Below are 15,976 nucleotides of genomic sequence, written 5' to 3' on the forward strand. Positions count from 1 at the left end.
CAAGCATAGGGAACATGTATATTCCATGGACCTGGCTGTGGGCCTGGGATGCCCCCAAGGAGCCCCCAATACCCCTAGGAGACATGAGGCTTTGACCTTTCCATGAATAAGGTATAACTCCAATTCTGAGTAAATGTTATAGAATCTCTTTATTAGACAAAAATAGACTCTTTCCCCCCCTTTTCATTTGATCCCACTCTGATCTCTCTGCTCAGAGGGGGAGGTGGAGGAGGGAGTGCCTTGCTCCCCACACCTCTTCCCCTTCTCCCTGCCAGGCTGGGACCTGCAGCTGGGTGGAGCCGGCAGGCCCCTTCTCCCCTCCAGGCTGATTTTCTGTTCTCGCACAGGTGGGGCTGTCCAGGTCAGCTCCAGGGTTCAACTGCTCGTGCCTCCTCACCCTTCACACACCCATCTCTGCCATCTGCTCACGTGCAAGGTCATCTCACAGGCCCATCCACTTGGCTTAGCGGGCTGGGGGCAGGGAAGGAGAGCAGTGTCCCAGGCTGACGGCCACTCCTCTTTCCTAAGTAAGGGAGAGGGCTGGCACCTGGGTCTCCTGGGCCCAGGCCAGGGGAAATGAGGGCTGTGGGGTGCTGAGAGGTGCGTGGTGTTGAAGTGGGCTCTGAGCTTGTGGCCTTCCTTCACTTTCTCTGGCCCAGCAGGACTTTGGTGATGAAGGTGACAATGGCGCCAGCAGGCTGATCTGGGTCAAGCTCTGCAAAGAGGTGACACACATTCTCCCAGGGACTTCCTGGCTTCTTGGCCACGAAACCAAAGATCCTAGGGTTACAAAAGCAGGGTGGGGAGTGGCCTCAACATCCCTTCCACAAAGGGCAGCGAAGCCAGGGTTGGGGAGGAAGGCAGCACCTCTGTCCCGTGGAGGGAAGAGACGGCACCTGGTGGGGAGGCTTACTTGGAAGTGGTCCTGTCAGGGTTGGTCCATCTGCAGAAAAAGAAGCACTGTGAAGGAATGCACCCAGGATCTAGCTACTGAAGGAGGAGGTTTGGGGCAGGGGACTTTCTGGTCTCTAGGGCCTGATGGGAGCATGGGGCTGTGCGGGGAGCATGGGGCTGTGAGAGCAAAGGGTCGAGAGAGATGCTCACCTCCGGTCCTGAGGATCAGTGCTGCAGAAGGTGATGCTGTTCACTGGATAATGGCGGCGAAAGAAGAGCCTGTGAGGAGGATTATGGGGGAAAGTCACAGCCAGAAACGGAGGTCCCCAGGGTCCCCAATGGTCTAGGCACACACACTCACTTCCTTTGGTTGTCGGTCAGCGTAATGCCCTGGGCAGAGACCTTGAAGTGGACGATGGCTGGGGTCGGCCGGGGACTGCAGCTCAGAGCTGCAGAGCTGGCCCGGGCCACTGCCTGGGGGCCTGTCAGGGACTCTGTCTCCACCGAGGTCAGGTAGAGCACACTGCAGGCTATGAGGGCAAGAGAGGGCTGGGGGTGATGGGGAGCACTGGCTCTGCCAGAACCCAGGTCTGTCTTCCCCTATGGCCCACACCCCCAGCTCTTGGGTTTTCCCCAGCCAGTGCTGCTCAAAATTCCTTAGAATCCGGGGTCATCCATTAAAAAGATGGATTCTGTGACTCCCCCTGATCTACAGTGGGGAATGCTAGAAAGAGGCCCAAGAATCTGCATTCTAACAAGCCTCCCTCCAAAGATTGTCATGTTCATGAACTTGAGGTCCTAGACTGACGAGCCCCTTTCCCACCCCCACTGCAAATACAGGGACCCGCCCACCTCAGGGCCTTTCAGTGCCCTGTGCCTACATAGGTAGTGCCCCATTTGGCGCCCAGGGAGAGAAGGGAGGTAGAGGCCCCTACCGGCACCCTGACGTAGGAGGTCTGCTGCTGTGCTCATGTTGGCGGGCACTGGGGCCTCTGGAGTCTCCTCTAGAGGATCTGAGGGCAATGGGGGCCAACAGGGAAGATCAGCAGGGAGTCAGGTTCCCCAGGAGCTGGAGAACTCTTGTCCCAAGGCAAGGCAGGCTGGGAGCTAGGATCTGGGGATGCTGCCTTGGGCTGCAGTGGGTGAGGAGAGGCTGGAGGGCAGATCACAAGCACCCACCTTTGCTGGGGATACGCAGGCAGCAGGGCAGGGACAGCGGGGAGATGGAATGCTGGGAGACCAGGGCTGACAGGCTGCCTGCAGGGGAAGTTGACAGAAGCCCTTAAGTGCCCACAGGTATCCTCCCTCCCCAGCTTTCCCTCCACCCTCCTGAGACCCCATTGGGCCCTGCTCCTCACCAAAGTAGGGCTCACTGGGACAACCTTTGATCTTCACCCCTTTGGGCCCAGTTTCAATGAGAAAATGGCGGACCAGCTGTTCCAAGGGGTCCCCTGGGTGGGGGGAAGGAGGGGAGTGGTGGAGAGGAGAGAATATTTAGGCTTTATCAGATTCCAGGTTCCAGCTTTCTCCTGCGCTGGGATTCTTTCCAGCACTGGAGAGGTCACTTCCTGCCTCTCCCCGCCAAGAGGTGGCATGGCCCACCCTGCCTTGTCTTGCCTCTGGTTCCTCCCCCCACTCCACTCCCCTTCTCCCTCAGGTTTGGGCATTCTTTACCTTTCGAGGGCTGGGCGCTGGGTGGAGGTGTGGCCACTTTGAGGGCCAGCCCATAGGCTCCTTGGAATGAATGACTGTCCCTGATGAGGAAGGCCCCAGGGTCCTTGTCCTTCAGCAGGGCAATGGCTGGGGGAAGGTAGGAGAAATTTTCACAGTGGTAGATTGAGCCCCACATGGCCCCTCTCTACCTCTGCTACCCAAGCTCCCTAGCCTTTCACCCTAAGAGCAGTGGTGTTTTGGGGCACCTGGGGATGGAATTTTAGGGTATTGACAGTGTTGAGTTGAAAGCACCTTGGGCCCAAAGCCCAAAACCACCTGCTAGTGAGAGGACTCGGGCTGGGGTAAACCTGCTGAGACAGGGAGGAGGAGGCACCAAGGGTGTTAACTGGAAGGATGGGTTCTTAAGCCAAGACAGAGCCCCAGAGGGTGGGAGGGGTGGGGCAGGCTGGCTTCTCACCTTGGTCACGGGACAGGTGTGGTTTGTACCAGAACTTGGATGTATCCTGGACGAACTTGACATTGCTCTGGCTCTCTTGCACAGGGGGCTCTAGGACAGGGAGGGACTGAGCTTGGCCCCATGCCCCTCCTTGGCAGACAGGGTTCTCCCAAGGGGGCCCCACCTCCTCAAGGCTTTTATACCTGGGGGCTGGGGGACATTATCCGGGAGCAGAGGTGCAAAGGTGACATGGTGACTGGTGCCTCTGGCTGGTGGTGATGCCTGCTCTGGGCCCCAGGGTCCTGGCTGTTGCCCAGGTGCCAGCAAATGGCGTTTCTCAGGAAGTGGGGGCTGGGTGGGGCCATTGATGTCATAGGATGCAGCCAGGGGGAAGGCAGGTGTGGGTGAGCTCTGGGGTGGCTCTGGGCTGGCCACAAGCCAGGGCATCTGGGTGGGCACAGGGGTGAGGGGGGACCCATCCGGGCTATCTGGGGGGTCTCGAATTCCCTGCCAGGGGGCATGGCGGAGGCCAGGCAGTGTGGTGGGCACAGGGCCTCTGGGACTGGTGCTGTCTGAGCAGTTCCCCGGGCTCTTCTGAGGCCAGTCGGGTGAGCTGGGCGGGGAGGTGGGGGAGAAGGCGCTGGTGGCTGGGAGCTCAAGCCCGCTTCGCACTGGCAGCTCAGGACCCTTTTCAGTGCTTCCTTGGGGAATGGACGGCAAGGCTTCTCCAGGACTTAGTCTCTGAGCGGGCACCAAGGTGGTGTCCTGCCGTCGGGTGCTGCAGTTTGGCAGGGCAGGCAGGTGGTCAGTAACTTAGTAGGGCTACAGAGCCACTGTGTGAGCTGCCCCTGCCCCCAACCTCAGTGCCTAAACAGCCTCAGCCCCTCCGCATACCTTTCCTTGCCCTGGACTGGGCTGCTGGTGTGCAGGGGTGTGGAGGGGCCAGACAGCTCAGAAGAGGCACTGCATTGAGCATCACGGGGAGACCGAGGCAGGGTGCTGTGTCCGCTGGGGCCCTCCCTCCAGGATGCTGGCTCAGGTGATTCTGTAGGGAAGGTGAGAGAAAGGGCCATGAGCCAGCAAAGGCCCTTCTGTCTGGCTTAGCGCCTTCTCACTCTGCACCTTCCCCACCATCTTCCAGAACCCTCCTCTTCCCTAGGCACCCCCCACCCAAGTGTCCTCACCTGCAGATGCTAAGGGTCCTGCTGGGGCCAGGTGCCCAGGCATCGGGTACCTGTCCCCTCCTTCCTCTGCAGGGATCTCGTAGCTCAGCTTCCTGGATTGTGGGTAGGGTGGGCTGCCCGGGGAAATGGAGCCAGCTCGTGGGGAGTGGGCACCAGAACTGGAATACCCTCTAGAGCCCTCACCTGGAGAGCCACAGCTATGAGGCACCCGGCCATATGCTGGGCAGTAACTGGGAACTGCTCCTCCATAGCCATATGTCACCAGGGCAGGGTACCCTGGATGCCCATACCTGCCTTCAGGGCATATGGCATAGGAGCAGCCCTCATGCCCTTCCTCGCCTGCCTTGGGTGGCTTCAGGCAGCTGTAGTCAGGCATTGGGGCATGGTGATGCCCGCAGGCAGGCACCAGCAGGGGCAGTGGGTGCCCGGGCCGCACCGGGTGCAGGAGAGGCTTGCCAGCCTCCCCTGCCCATCCCTCTCCAGCCTCCCTCTCCAGCCTCAGCCCATATAGGGCTGCAGTGGGTAGTGCCAGCTTCTCCTCACAGGCGGGACACGAGCACAGGGCAGGCATCCCAGGGTCCTCCACGATCACTACCTCCCGATAGCCTGGGTGACGGTAGCCAAAGTCCCCATTGGCTGGTTTCCCCAGCTCAGGGGGGTAGGGATAGGGCCCCTCAGACAGTGATCGGCAGAGGCGCCTCTTCTCCACAGAGGCCTCGGCATAGCCCTGGGAGTGTCCCTCGTAGCCCCCATAGGCCAGCCGCCTCCTGTCCAGGGTTCCCTCTGGCCGGTAGTAGCCCCCATTGGGGACCCCGCAGGGCTCCCGGTAGCCCTGGCGGCAGGAGCAGTGGCGGCTAAGGCTGGGTCTGTGGCCGGAATACATTCCGAGGTGGGGGCCTCCACCTGCGGGAGGCTGCTCTTCGTCATCTATGATGGCTGTCTCACGGCCGGCCCCCCGGCCCCCACTGGCCACTCCACAGCCTCCCAGGAGGCGGTCTAGCTCCTGTTGTTCAGCAGCTGTCGGGGGTGGCCGGCCAGGGGACTCGGCAGCTGGCTCTGTGGTCAGTGTGGACGAGTGGCCGGAGTCGCTGCTGACAGAGAGCATGGGGGGTGGAGGTGGCTCTGGAGAGGGCGCCGGTGGGCTCTGGCGGGGTCCCCGCTGCACCTGGGCGTAAGGACTGCCATCCAGAGGTCCCCGGGTGTGTGTCGGGGAGCCTGAGTGGGGACAGGACCAGGGAAGGAGGGCAAGTAGGGAGAAGGGAGAGAGAGGGAGTTACTCAGAGGGTATGGTGCAGGGGACTCCAGTTCAGGGGTGTCTCGTGGGAGGGGGATCTGGCTGGGAGGTAGGAGTGTGGCCCGCAAACCTACACCTCCCCCAAACCCCAGCCTGCCCCACACACCATCCACACTGTCCTCGTGATGCTGATTGAAGTTCTCGTAGGAGTCCCAGCGGACAGCAGGCTCTGCCGTGTTGTAGTCAACAGAGACTGAGGGGTCATTCCGTGAGGTGTTGCCTGCGGACCGGGCCACCCAGGTGTTGAGGAACGGGGAGACAACCTTTAGCCCTGGCCCAAGGCTTGGCTCTTACCTTTGATCTTCTCAGGGCTGGAGGAGAAGACGAACTCCACCGAGGCTTGGAAGGGGAACCTCTCATCTACGGGGAGTGGGCGATGAGGAGCCAGGCCCCTGCCCACCCTCACCTGCCTGCCCACCCTCCCCTGGGCTTCCGCCCCCATATCTGTCTCTAACGCACCAGCCCAGGCCTCGTCCAGCTGGTCCTTGGGGAAGGTGAGCCGTGGTCCGTGGATGGTGCATGTGTGGAACTGGACTCGAAACACCAGGGCCCGGTCTGTCCCCCGGCCACCCTTGTGATAGCAGGTCACCTGGATGAGGGAAGGGAGACCAGGGTTCAGGGCCCCCCTGTCCACTTACGTCTCCTGTGTGCTTCCACCCTGGGGACTGTCGGGCCACTGCTCTCCCTGGCCTCAACCTCCAGGTGAGCCCTCCCCCCTCTAGGGGACTAGCTTTTCACCCTCCAATCTGCCTTGAATTGAGGGCTCACCAGAGACTGTGCAGCAGGCAGGATACACCATCACCCCTTGTACCTCCCCTTCCCAGGATGGCCCCCTCACCATGACATCGCCTTTGAGGAGGAGGGCTGGCTCCAGGCTGATGCAAAGCTGTTGTGGCCCAGGGCCTGCAATGTGACTGAGGAAGGGGGGCGAGGACAAGGCAGGGGCTCAATCAAGGCTCTTGGGCTGGGTGGGGAAGTATGAAGAGTCAGGAGGGATATGGGAGATTGAGGTCTGAGCCCTGAGTGAGAGACCTTTAGCCTGAGCATCAGCCTCTCCATCTCTAAAACGGATTCCATGATGGCCTACATTTTTAGGCACAGCGGCAGGAGCTGTGGGGCTCCGTGTTTGGGGAGGCTGGAGGAACAGGAATGTGGGGAGCAGGGGCCTGGGAAGAGGCACTCACTAGATTCCAGATGTGTAAACGAGCTGCATGGACTGGTAGATCTTGAGGAAGGGCTGGAAGCCTGGAGGGAGGGAAGGAGAAGGGAGTGGGGGTTGCTGAATGGAGGGGGTGGGGACAGCCCGGCTAGCACATCCCAGGCAGACTCACCTGTGCCAGGTTCAAAGGCTGGCAGCACGGGCACGAGCACATAGTGCAGGAATAGAGGGCTGCTGTTCATTCGGATGGAGCCGGACAGGAGGCCGCTGAAGTAGCTGATATACCTGGTAGGGGGTGTGTCAGAACATAAGCCCCTTCCTCTGGAGGCCCCTGTGTATCATTTCAACTATGCTCACCCCTCCCACCCACTCTTGAAAGCTTGCCCTTCTTAGCACTTTTTTTTCCTTCTTAGCACTTCTCTCTCATCTTGTAGCTCACCAGAAAGTTCTCCCTTGCATCTAACCTCAATTCTTCTTGCTGTGGCAAAGGTTTGTACTTGCTGGTCCCTCTGGCTAGAATGCTCTTCGCCCAGATCTCTGCATCCTGTCATAGAGATGTGTCCTGACTGTCCTGCAAGGTCTCTCTTTATCACAAGCTCCATGAGAGCAAGGACCTTGTTTGTTCTAAATTCTCAGCACCTGCCACAGTGCCTGGTTCAAAGAAGGTGCTCCATTAAGGCGTGCTGCATGAGCGAGAGAATCTCGGCCTTGGCTGCCATGGAGGGAGCTCTCCTCAGGCCCATCCCTACCCAGGCTGCTCACCGGCGCTGGGAGGGCTGCAGCTCCGCGGCCACCTTGTCCTCGCAGAACTTCCTCATGGTAAGCGTAGCCAATGCCTGGTCCGCCCTGGGGACAGCAGGACCAGCGTCAGAGATTAGGGGCTGGTATCCGTGCTGGCCTCTCAACACTAAGCCCCAGGATAGGGAGGAGAGGTGTGATCCCCCAAGGCTAGAGGAAGCCCAGAGTGGTGGTGAAGAGAACTAGAAACCCCACAGACAGGTTCCTAGTTGTTGGGCCTCAGGCAAGTGCTCCCTGAGTTTTTTAGTTTCCTCCTCTGTAAAATGGGGCAATGAGGTTGAATTGTGTCTCCCCAAAAGATATGTACCTCTGAATGTGATCTTATTTGGACATAAGGTCGTTGCAGATGGAATTAGTTAAGATGTTATACTGGAGGAGGGATGAGCCCTTAATCCAATATGATTGGTGTCCTTAGAAGAAGAGAAGAGACAGACAAACACACAGGAAGAAAGCCATGTGATGAACAAGGCAGAGAGTGGAGTGACGCAGCTGTAGGCTAAGGAACACCAGGACTGTTGGTCACCACCAGAAGCTAGAAAGAGGCAAGGAAAGGCTCTACTCAGAGTCTCAGTGGGAGTGCAGTGCTGCTGACATCTCGATTTTAGACTCCCAGCCTCCAGAACTGGGACAACAGATTTCTGTTGTCTCCAACCACTTAGCTTGTGACATTTTGTGACAGCAGCCCTAGGAAACGGATACAAATCCTCTGCTGCGAACTGTGGAGGACAGACATGTGAGAAAAAGGAGGTGGAAAGGCCAAGTTTATGGTAAATGGCTCTCTGAATACAGAGGTGGGCTTTCAGGGAGATGGGCTCATCAAGGCCAACTGGAAGCAGGGTCATTGGGGTCAGGTCTAGTCAGGGGTCAGGGAGCCTCACCCTGCAGAGATCTTGCTGTAGTGCATGTAGGCAGAGACGATGACCCCCAGCTTGCCCTTGCTCCCCTGAGGATAGAGAGAGAAGGATGGAGGGCCTGCTGGGGCCCCTGGCTGAGGGCACCACAGCCCTGTGAACCCGAGGTCCCTGCCCACCTTGCAGTACAGTACAACCACGTGCTGTGGGTCAGCACTGAGCCACGTCTCCATGGCCTTGCAGATGGAACACAGCTTGTCCAGCGGGGGCGCATGCAGCTCAGGCCAACCGAAGTCCTGGACCTGGGGGTGCGCAGGGGTACAACTGAGGGCGGGGGCCACATGCAAAAAGAGATGGGTGAGGATGGAAAAGGTACCAGGTGGAGGGGTCGGTCGGGGCCAAAGTCAAGAGGCTGTTCTTGGTTGTCCACAACAGGCTCAACACTTTCCTCATGGGTACAATGGGGTTGAGACCCACTGCACCATACTTGGGAGTGTCTCAAGTAAGAAGTCATCCAGGAAAGTGCCAACAGCTACTATTAATAAGGAGGAGGCTGAGGGCTGGTTGGGGTGGGGGGGTTCAATTTAATGGCTTTAATCTCCTCCTACCTTGGGGTTTAGGCGGATCAGGTCATGTCGTTTCTCTGAAAGGTTGAAGAGCTGCATGCAAGTAAAGAGGGGACTTTAGACGCTGACCTTGGGCAGCGGGGCGCGGTCTCCTGCTGTGACCCTAAGCAGTCTTTCTCCCAAACGTGGACAGCACTAAGGCCCGGGCGTTGCTACGACAGTCAGCGGGGGGCGTTCCCTATCTGCTCCAGCTGCCCTGAGGCTCCGCCCCCGTAGGCCGGCGCCTCCACGAGTTTGACGTCAGGCATCAGCCCCGCCCATTGGGGCCTTCCTATCCTCTCACTGGATGACTGTGGAAGGCCCCGCCCTCACCAGGTACTTGTCGTGGTGCTTGGATTGCAGCACGTGAGCCAGCTCGCGCAGGTGGCCCCGGTGTCTCTGCTCGTCGGGCCTCGCGGGGAAGGCGGCAGCCAGGATCCGCTCCGTCACGTAAGTGAGGTCCAAGTCCCAGCGGCGCTCCATAAGTGGGTCCAGGCTGAAGCTCCTGGGGAGGGGGCAAAGCCTGCGTCAGGCACGGGGGCGTGGTGGGAGGGGAGGGCGAGGCCTCGGAGTCCCGAGGGTAGGTGGGGCCGCTCAGGGGGCGGGGGGGCTGCCCGGGAGAGCTTTGCTGGGGGGCGCTGCGCAGGGCTGAGGCATGGGGCCACCCCGGCGCCCTCGCTTACCTGGGCAGAGTGCTGCGTTGCTTTGAGTGGTTTAGAGACTTGGTGGATCCCTGGAGGATGAGGTGAGACGGTGCACATCTTTTGGGTGCCCCCCACTCCAGGCTCCCTGCTCCAGAGTCCCATGAACTTTCCTTCTCAGAAGAAACCTAGGTCCATACTCCCAGAGCTCTCTGGTTCCGCCCCCTCCAACAGCATCACTTACCAGGTGCTCTATGCGCCTCACCGGGGCCGTGTTTCTCCGCTAGAGGGAGACGGAGGATGAAAGGGGGGTGGTTAGGGCGGGCGGGGGTGGGGGGCGCGGCAGGGGTAGGGACCAGTCTGCGCCTTGGGATGGTAGAAAGGGCATGCCGGGCTCCCCGTGGGGGCTGTACTGGGCGAAGGGAGGGAGGGGAATCCTATCACCCAGCAGGCCCAAGGGCAAGAAGATCAGAGGGCTCATTTTTTACTCTGTCCCTTAGGATGACTAGCACCCACAGCAGTCCATTCAAGCTAACCTCCTGGGGGACCTCTCTGTAGCCACCAGACCTTTGGACACCTCAGCCAGGTTCCTTGCCACTCCCACCCCATCTCAGAGCACACTCACCAGCTCAGCAGGAGGCAAGGCCTGACAGGACGAAGTCACCTGGAAGGAGACCCAAGTGAGGGGTTGAGCTCCTGCTGAAATGGGCTCTCCTTGGCCTTGACCATGGGGCTACCCCTCAGCTTCAGCAGGAAGGTGGAGGGGCTGTCAGCAGATGGACGTACACTCCAGCTGAGGTTCCTCTATTTAAGGGAGCCTCCCCTCTGGCCTCTCGGTCCCCCACCCCTGGGCCCCCCACTTGTTGCTCTTGGCTCCCAGCCCCCTGCCCACACAGACCCCCATTCATCCAGCTGCAGGGCAGCAGTTATATATAGAGCCATGTAGGCAGGCCACGGCCAGGGATGGACACTGGCCTCTTTCACTGGGAGACCCCGCCTCTGGGCACACAGCTCCCCCAGGCCAACTCCAAGGCTCTGGGACCCCCTGCACTGCAGGAGGAAGACTAGGGAACCTCCTCAGAGATGAGGCTGCCTCAGTGGATAGTGGTACTATCTACAGCTTGTACCTTCTGTCTGGCCTTTCCAGGGCCCAGGACGAGACCCACCCAGGCATCCTGAGGACCCTTCCCCAGAGGGAAGGCACAGCCCATCCGGCTACCCAGTCTTTGAAATCCTGCTCCCCCACCCCACCCCACCCTTCCTCCTCCTCATTCTCCTCCTCTTCCCCACCCCCATCCTCTCGCCAGCTGCAGCCTGGGCACAGCACCAAGACAAACGCTGTCTCCTGTCCACCCGCCTGGGCCAGCCCTCCAGGGGGTGGAGTAGGGTGGTTCTTAAAGGGCCCAGTACAGCACCCTCTCCCACTCCGGCAGGGCAGGGGTTCCCCAGTGATGAGAGGTGCTGCGGGTTGATGCCAATGCGGCCAGAGAAGCCTGTTTCAGAGGAAGGGGCTCTAGTCTTCCTCCCCAGTCAGGTACCCACCTTTGCTTCACATTTTCTGTGTGTTGCCACCTTGCAAACTAGAGAGGGGTGGTGGGGAGAAGCGAGAGGTTAGCAAGCACTTATGGGGGTAGCCCTCCCCCCATTTCCCCAGGCCCTGGAACAGATCCTGGAACTTCCAAGAGTGTTGAGATGGAATGGGGGAGCAGGGGCAGAGTTCAAGGGAGGTGTACGGTGGGGTAGCACGCTCAGGCCAGGGGAGGAGGGAGCCAGGGCTAATGTTCTAGGGTGCCTGGGGGTGAGGAGGAAGGCAGGGAGGGGAGTCCCATCACAGGTCACACTGGGGAGGCAGTGGAGAGGACTGGGTCTGCTGGGATGGGAGGGAGTGTCCGTCATGGGGAGCAAGGGCTGTTTGGAGGGGAGGCAGGCCCCCATGACAGACACCCTCTTGACTCCCATGCTGCCCAATCCAGGGGGCAGCACACACATTACGGTTTATACTCTGTGAGTCTGCCTGCTGGAATTGTACACACAGTGGTGCTGGGTGGAGGCTCTCAGGGTCACAGGACAGGGGACCTCACCTCTGCATGAGACGCCGGTCCCGTCGATGGTCACTTTACACACTGCACAGACTGGTGGTTTCTTCCGGAAGACCTTCTCCCGGAAGCTATGTGGCTCGGCTTTCCTAGGCTAGGGACAGAGGGACACACAGGCAGAGGCATCAGTTCCCAGTGGACATCTCTGGGACTAGCCGGGGTTCTTAGCGCTGCACTGGTTTCTTTCCCCTCCATCCTGACAAAACCCCCAAACTTCTAAGACACACCTGGTCACAGCTGTTTCTCGGCTCTTGTGGGGCCTGTCCTTGATGGTGTGTGGAGTCTGGTCCCTTGCTTCACCCCAGATGGGTCACCTCCTCTCTGAGGGATCACTCAGGCCCCACAGAGGGCTCCGGGGTATGAAACCCTCACGGTCACTGCCGCCCCAAGTGCTAGAGCTTTCTTCCTGATTGGGGGGTGCCCTCTGACTTTCCTCTATAGGGGTTCCCCATTTCTCCTCCCATTTTGCCTTCCCCAGGTGGAGGTCCCTGTGGAGAGTGAGCAGGAGGGGGTCCAGAAATGAATGTAGGAGGTCAGTCACGCAGCACCCAGACTGACCTGGCTGGGAGTGGCCTGAACCAGTCCTACTCCCCTGGCTCCCGCTGTCCCCACGCTCCAGACAGCTGACATGCCCTCCTCCCCCTACTGTCAGAACAACATGTTTACTCATTGTGCATTGAGGCGGCAGGCAGCAATTGTGCAAGGAGGGGGTGGTAAGGCTGTAGAGACAGGCAGACAGAGGCATGACATTGGGGAAAATATTCAGCTGCCTTGCTACTTCGGGAGGTAGAGAGCACCCTGTCACTTGATGTTCAAGGGGGATTCCAGCAGAGAATGGGGGAAGGGGTGGACTAGACGCCCTATTGGGTCTCTCCCCACCCAGAATGCAGTGAGGCAGGGATGTTCTCTTAGGGCCCTGATTCCCCTCCCTCACACTGTGGGTTCACTCCACTCATCCTCTGTCCATATGCTTCCTCTCCCTTCTACCCATTTTTCTCTTCCCTCAAGTGTTCAAGTCCCCCCCCCCCAGCCCCCCATGATATTGTCTCATGTTGCTTTGAGCTGCTTCTTTTGGGCTAAGGCTGATAAAATATGGGGAAATGGAGAGAAGGCGTCCAGCCCCCCCATCCTGGGGACCCAGGCAGCACTTTTGGTCTCTTGGCTGTCCCCTGAGCAGCTAGATTAAACCCAACCTGAACTCTTCTGGACCAGCCTTGCTGGATCCATTAGGAATCCTGGGTGTATTCTGACTAACAGCACGCACAGATGATGTCAGGGGAAAGCAGAGACCCAGTGTCTAAAGCACTTCTGAGACCTGGCCACCCCTCTCCCTTTGCCACCTCCACTCCATTTCCCCCAAACTTCTTAGGGAAGAGGCCTGATCTTAGCCCTGCTATGGGGCATCCAGGACCTGTAGGACCTGGAAAAGTCCTACAATGAAGGATACCTGAGTGCAGGTTTAGGGGGCCAGAAAACCCAGGGTTGCCGGAATTAGAGCAGGGAATTGGAGAAGCCAAAGTGGACACCAGATTCTGCTCTAATTCAAACTTGTGCTGCTCACACCACAGCTCTGGCCATTCCAAAGGGGCAGAGTAGTGAGGGGATTCGCAGCAAGGGGAAAAGGGTCTGGCCTGAGTCCTGGTCCCCTCCCCCACTGCCCACACCTCCACCCCTGCCCCTCCTCTGCCCAGCCAGCGGGCACTCCTACCCTGCTGGTGGCCCGGCTGCTGTCCCTCCTCCCCAGGGCTCTGAGCAGCCTCTCCACGGGGCCGCTGGACTTCATGATGTCTGGCGACTGGCTGGGTTGCTGACTGCGGGCCTGAACAATGCTGGGGCCCGGCCCGGGGCTTCCTGGAAGCGGCCTGGCGGAGGCAGCCGCTTCCCCTGGGTGGAGGGCAGGCTGTCTGGCTGGTGTGAGGAGAAGCCCGGCCCTGGAAGTGGAGGGGAGTGCAGGCGGGAAAGGGGCAGGTCGCTGCTCCAGGAAGTGGGGGGGGGGGAGGGAGGATGTGGGGGAGGCCAGGAGATCAGATTCCCAGGATCTACCCTGCTGGGAGTGTCAGCCTGGGATCTTTTGCCCCCCAGTCCCCTAGCGCTAGAGCTGCCCCATGCCAGGGGGATCGACCCTATCCAGGGATCTGCAAGGATCCTGAGATCCAGCCCCCAGTGGGTTGGGGTGGGGGCGGGGTGGGAATTCAGGTCTCCTGCAGGGCTCAAGGGCCGGTAGGGAACACTCTGTCCCAGGCCAGGCCAGGCCAGTCTCCCAGCCTGAACGCTTAGGCTCTCAGGGGACCTCTGGTGGGGAGGCAGAGGGAGCTGGGAATCACTACCCTAGCCTGCCCAGAATTGGGAGTGCATCCTGAGGCGTGAAGAAAGTAGGACCAAGGGCCAGCTTCCTGCCTCAGTTTCACTGGTTGTGAAGTAGGAAAAGGAAAGCATGCACTGCCTCTCCTCCACCGCTCCCATACACACTGGAAGGCCTAATTCCAGCCGCAAGATGGTTCTACCCAAGGAGTGAGCCAGTCTCCTGCTCCAGCCCAAGGCATTTGAGGCTCTTCTCCTGAGAGCACCCCAACTGCTCTGCTCCTGACAATCCTGTCATCATCCCCTCTGTCCCCCCATTCCTTGGCTTGTTCACGCTAGACCTCCCAGGTCCCTAGCCCCTCTTTCCAGCCCTGCTATGTAGGCCTTCCACACAGGCCTAGGGCTGGGCCCTATTCCCCCTGCCCCCCAAAGCCTGAGTACCACCTTCATGGCTCTCCTAGCTCTGCTCTCCTTCCTCAGCAGCTGTCCCAGGTCCTAAGGACTGGACGGGAGCCACCCCCCCCCAACACATACTCCACCCCCCTCTGTGGGCCTCCTACCTCCCTCCTGGGAACATGGCCAACTTCCTGTCCCAAGAGTCAAGGGAAGGAGGTGGACTAGGGCCTTGGAAGTGACGGGGTGTGGGGGGTGGTGGTGGTGGCAGTAATCTTCCAAAAATAAATGGGATCAAGGGCCAGGGGGTCCTCAGCCCCAAGCCTTGGACAGCAGCCCTTTGACCAGCCTCCAGCCTTCACTTGAAAGAATGTGCAAATATGCCTCCCCTCATTTGCATGGTATTTACTGAATGTACCAGAGCTGGGGCTTCTCCCACCAGGTCCTTAGACTTCCTTCTCCCTCCTTCAGGCCCCAGGGACTGGTCTAATCCTCCCTTCTCTGGGATGAGCCCCGTTAGGAGAGCCCACTCAGGACACTTCTCTTGACTTGACTGGCATGGGCCTGGCCTGATGCTTTGCCCTTGAAGATTTAAGTCTCCCTCCAAGTCAGGAAGTCCGTCCCCAGGGTACCTTGGCCAGAGGGAGTTATCTGCGTGGCCAGGCCAGGCTTGGGCCCCTAGCGTGTAACTGGAGAGGGGCACTGGCCCTGCAACCCACTCCTATCCCACCAACGCTGGCCAGGTCCCAGGACATTCCAGGGCCCTGGCCGGTATGGGCAACTGGGCCTGGCCTAGTCCAGTTCGCAGCCTTGCTGTGGGGAGGAGAAGCGATATGATGGGTGTGTGGGTTGGAGTGGCCTTTCTCTGTCCCTTCAGCATACTTCTTTCTACACCTGCTGCCTCCACTGGGGCTGAAAAGTCCCCTCACTTGATAGTTCCCTCATGGGAACAATACCCCTGTATTGGGTAGACAGGGAAGAATGCCTTTGGGTCCCTCCACACTCTGTGGGGGCACCTCAGTAGTGAGATGGAGAGCTGGAGAGCAGGGAAACAGGGTTGAGAGGAAAAGGAGCTCACCAGGCAGGGCTGAGACGACATGGCCAGACACCCATGCCAGACCCCGTAGGACCCTCACCCTACTCCTGCCTGGAACATTCCAGAGCCTGTCAGTCTCTCCCCTAGCCTGGCCCCCTCTCACTCCCGAAGCCTTGGGTTTGTTTGGAGAAACCCCTCCACCCACACTCCCCCTTCCTGGAAATAGCTGTGGTTGGATGAGAGGCTGGGAGCCCAGCCGCGGAGGAGGGGTGAGGCCCGGAGAAGGAGAGAAGGAGAGGCGGGATATATGAGTGTGCCCTGAGGGATCTAGAGAATTGAGGGGTGAAGCACAGGGGTGGGTGGAGGAGCGGGGCTGGAAAATCGAAATCGGCCTCAGTGTCCCAGAAGTGAAGTAGAAAAGGAAAACCCTGGCAACGCACTCTCCCGGGCCCCGGGCCGGGTCGGCAGTCCCCGCCTAGGTCTCGGGCCCCGCGTGTGGGGGCAACGTGAGCCCGGTGGCGGCGAGTGCGCCCGAGAAGTGCGAGGGCGGGACGGCGGTGTGACCGCGGGCTCCGTCCCGCCCCCTGCTCCCCTTCCGGGCTTCCCGCGGCCCC

The 15,976-nt window shown here is 59.8% G+C and overlaps 1 protein-coding gene across 4 annotated transcripts in view; it reads right to left on the bottom strand.

Annotated features, from left to right (window-relative positions):
• Positions 1-123: 123 nt before the first annotated feature.
• The window catches only part of TNS2 (tensin 2), an 18,381-nt gene continuing 2,528 nt past the window's right edge, over positions 124-15,976 (bottom strand). Inside the window, exons 1-29 of one of the 4 annotated variants that reach the window (XM_029955869.1) lie at positions 13,341-13,548; positions 11,618-11,726; positions 11,079-11,116; positions 10,162-10,200; positions 9,781-9,819; positions 9,579-9,628; positions 9,229-9,400; positions 8,899-8,949; positions 8,470-8,592; positions 8,318-8,382; positions 7,404-7,487; positions 6,814-6,926; positions 6,667-6,727; positions 6,321-6,396; positions 5,942-6,071; positions 5,777-5,842; positions 5,589-5,702; positions 4,189-5,403; positions 3,899-4,049; positions 3,208-3,782; positions 3,026-3,115; positions 2,569-2,694; positions 2,253-2,345; positions 2,074-2,151; positions 1,830-1,907; positions 1,256-1,424; positions 1,105-1,173; positions 914-943; positions 124-780 (exon numbers count right to left, since the gene is read on the bottom strand). In XM_029955869.1, the coding sequence (XP_029811729.1) occupies positions 642-780; positions 914-943; positions 1,105-1,173; positions 1,256-1,424; positions 1,830-1,907; positions 2,074-2,151; positions 2,253-2,345; positions 2,569-2,694; positions 3,026-3,115; positions 3,208-3,782; positions 3,899-4,049; positions 4,189-5,403; positions 5,589-5,702; positions 5,777-5,842; positions 5,942-6,071; positions 6,321-6,396; positions 6,667-6,727; positions 6,814-6,926; positions 7,404-7,487; positions 8,318-8,382; positions 8,470-8,592; positions 8,899-8,949; positions 9,229-9,400; positions 9,579-9,628; positions 9,781-9,819; positions 10,162-10,200; positions 11,079-11,116; positions 11,618-11,726; positions 13,341-13,415 (4,218 nt within the window). In that variant the 5' untranslated portion in view covers positions 13,416-13,548 and the 3' untranslated portion in view covers positions 124-641. Of the gene's footprint in view, positions 781-913; positions 944-1,104; positions 1,174-1,255; positions 1,425-1,829; positions 1,908-2,073; positions 2,152-2,252; positions 2,346-2,568; positions 2,695-3,025; positions 3,116-3,207; positions 3,783-3,898; positions 4,050-4,188; positions 5,404-5,588; positions 5,703-5,776; positions 5,843-5,941; positions 6,072-6,320; positions 6,397-6,666; positions 6,728-6,813; positions 6,927-7,403; positions 7,488-7,746; positions 7,828-8,317; positions 8,383-8,469; positions 8,593-8,898; positions 8,950-9,228; positions 9,401-9,578; positions 9,629-9,780; positions 9,820-10,072; positions 10,091-10,161; positions 10,201-11,078; positions 11,117-11,617; positions 11,727-13,340; positions 13,549-15,976 lie in introns of those variants that run through there. The other 3 variants (XM_029955870.1, XM_029955871.1, XM_029955872.1) reach the window with 3 other exon arrangements.

This window comes from Suricata suricatta, chromosome 10, assembly GCF_006229205.1.
Source record: "Suricata suricatta isolate VVHF042 chromosome 10, meerkat_22Aug2017_6uvM2_HiC, whole genome shotgun sequence".
NCBI classification, from domain to species: Eukaryota; Metazoa; Chordata; class Mammalia; order Carnivora; family Herpestidae; genus Suricata; species Suricata suricatta.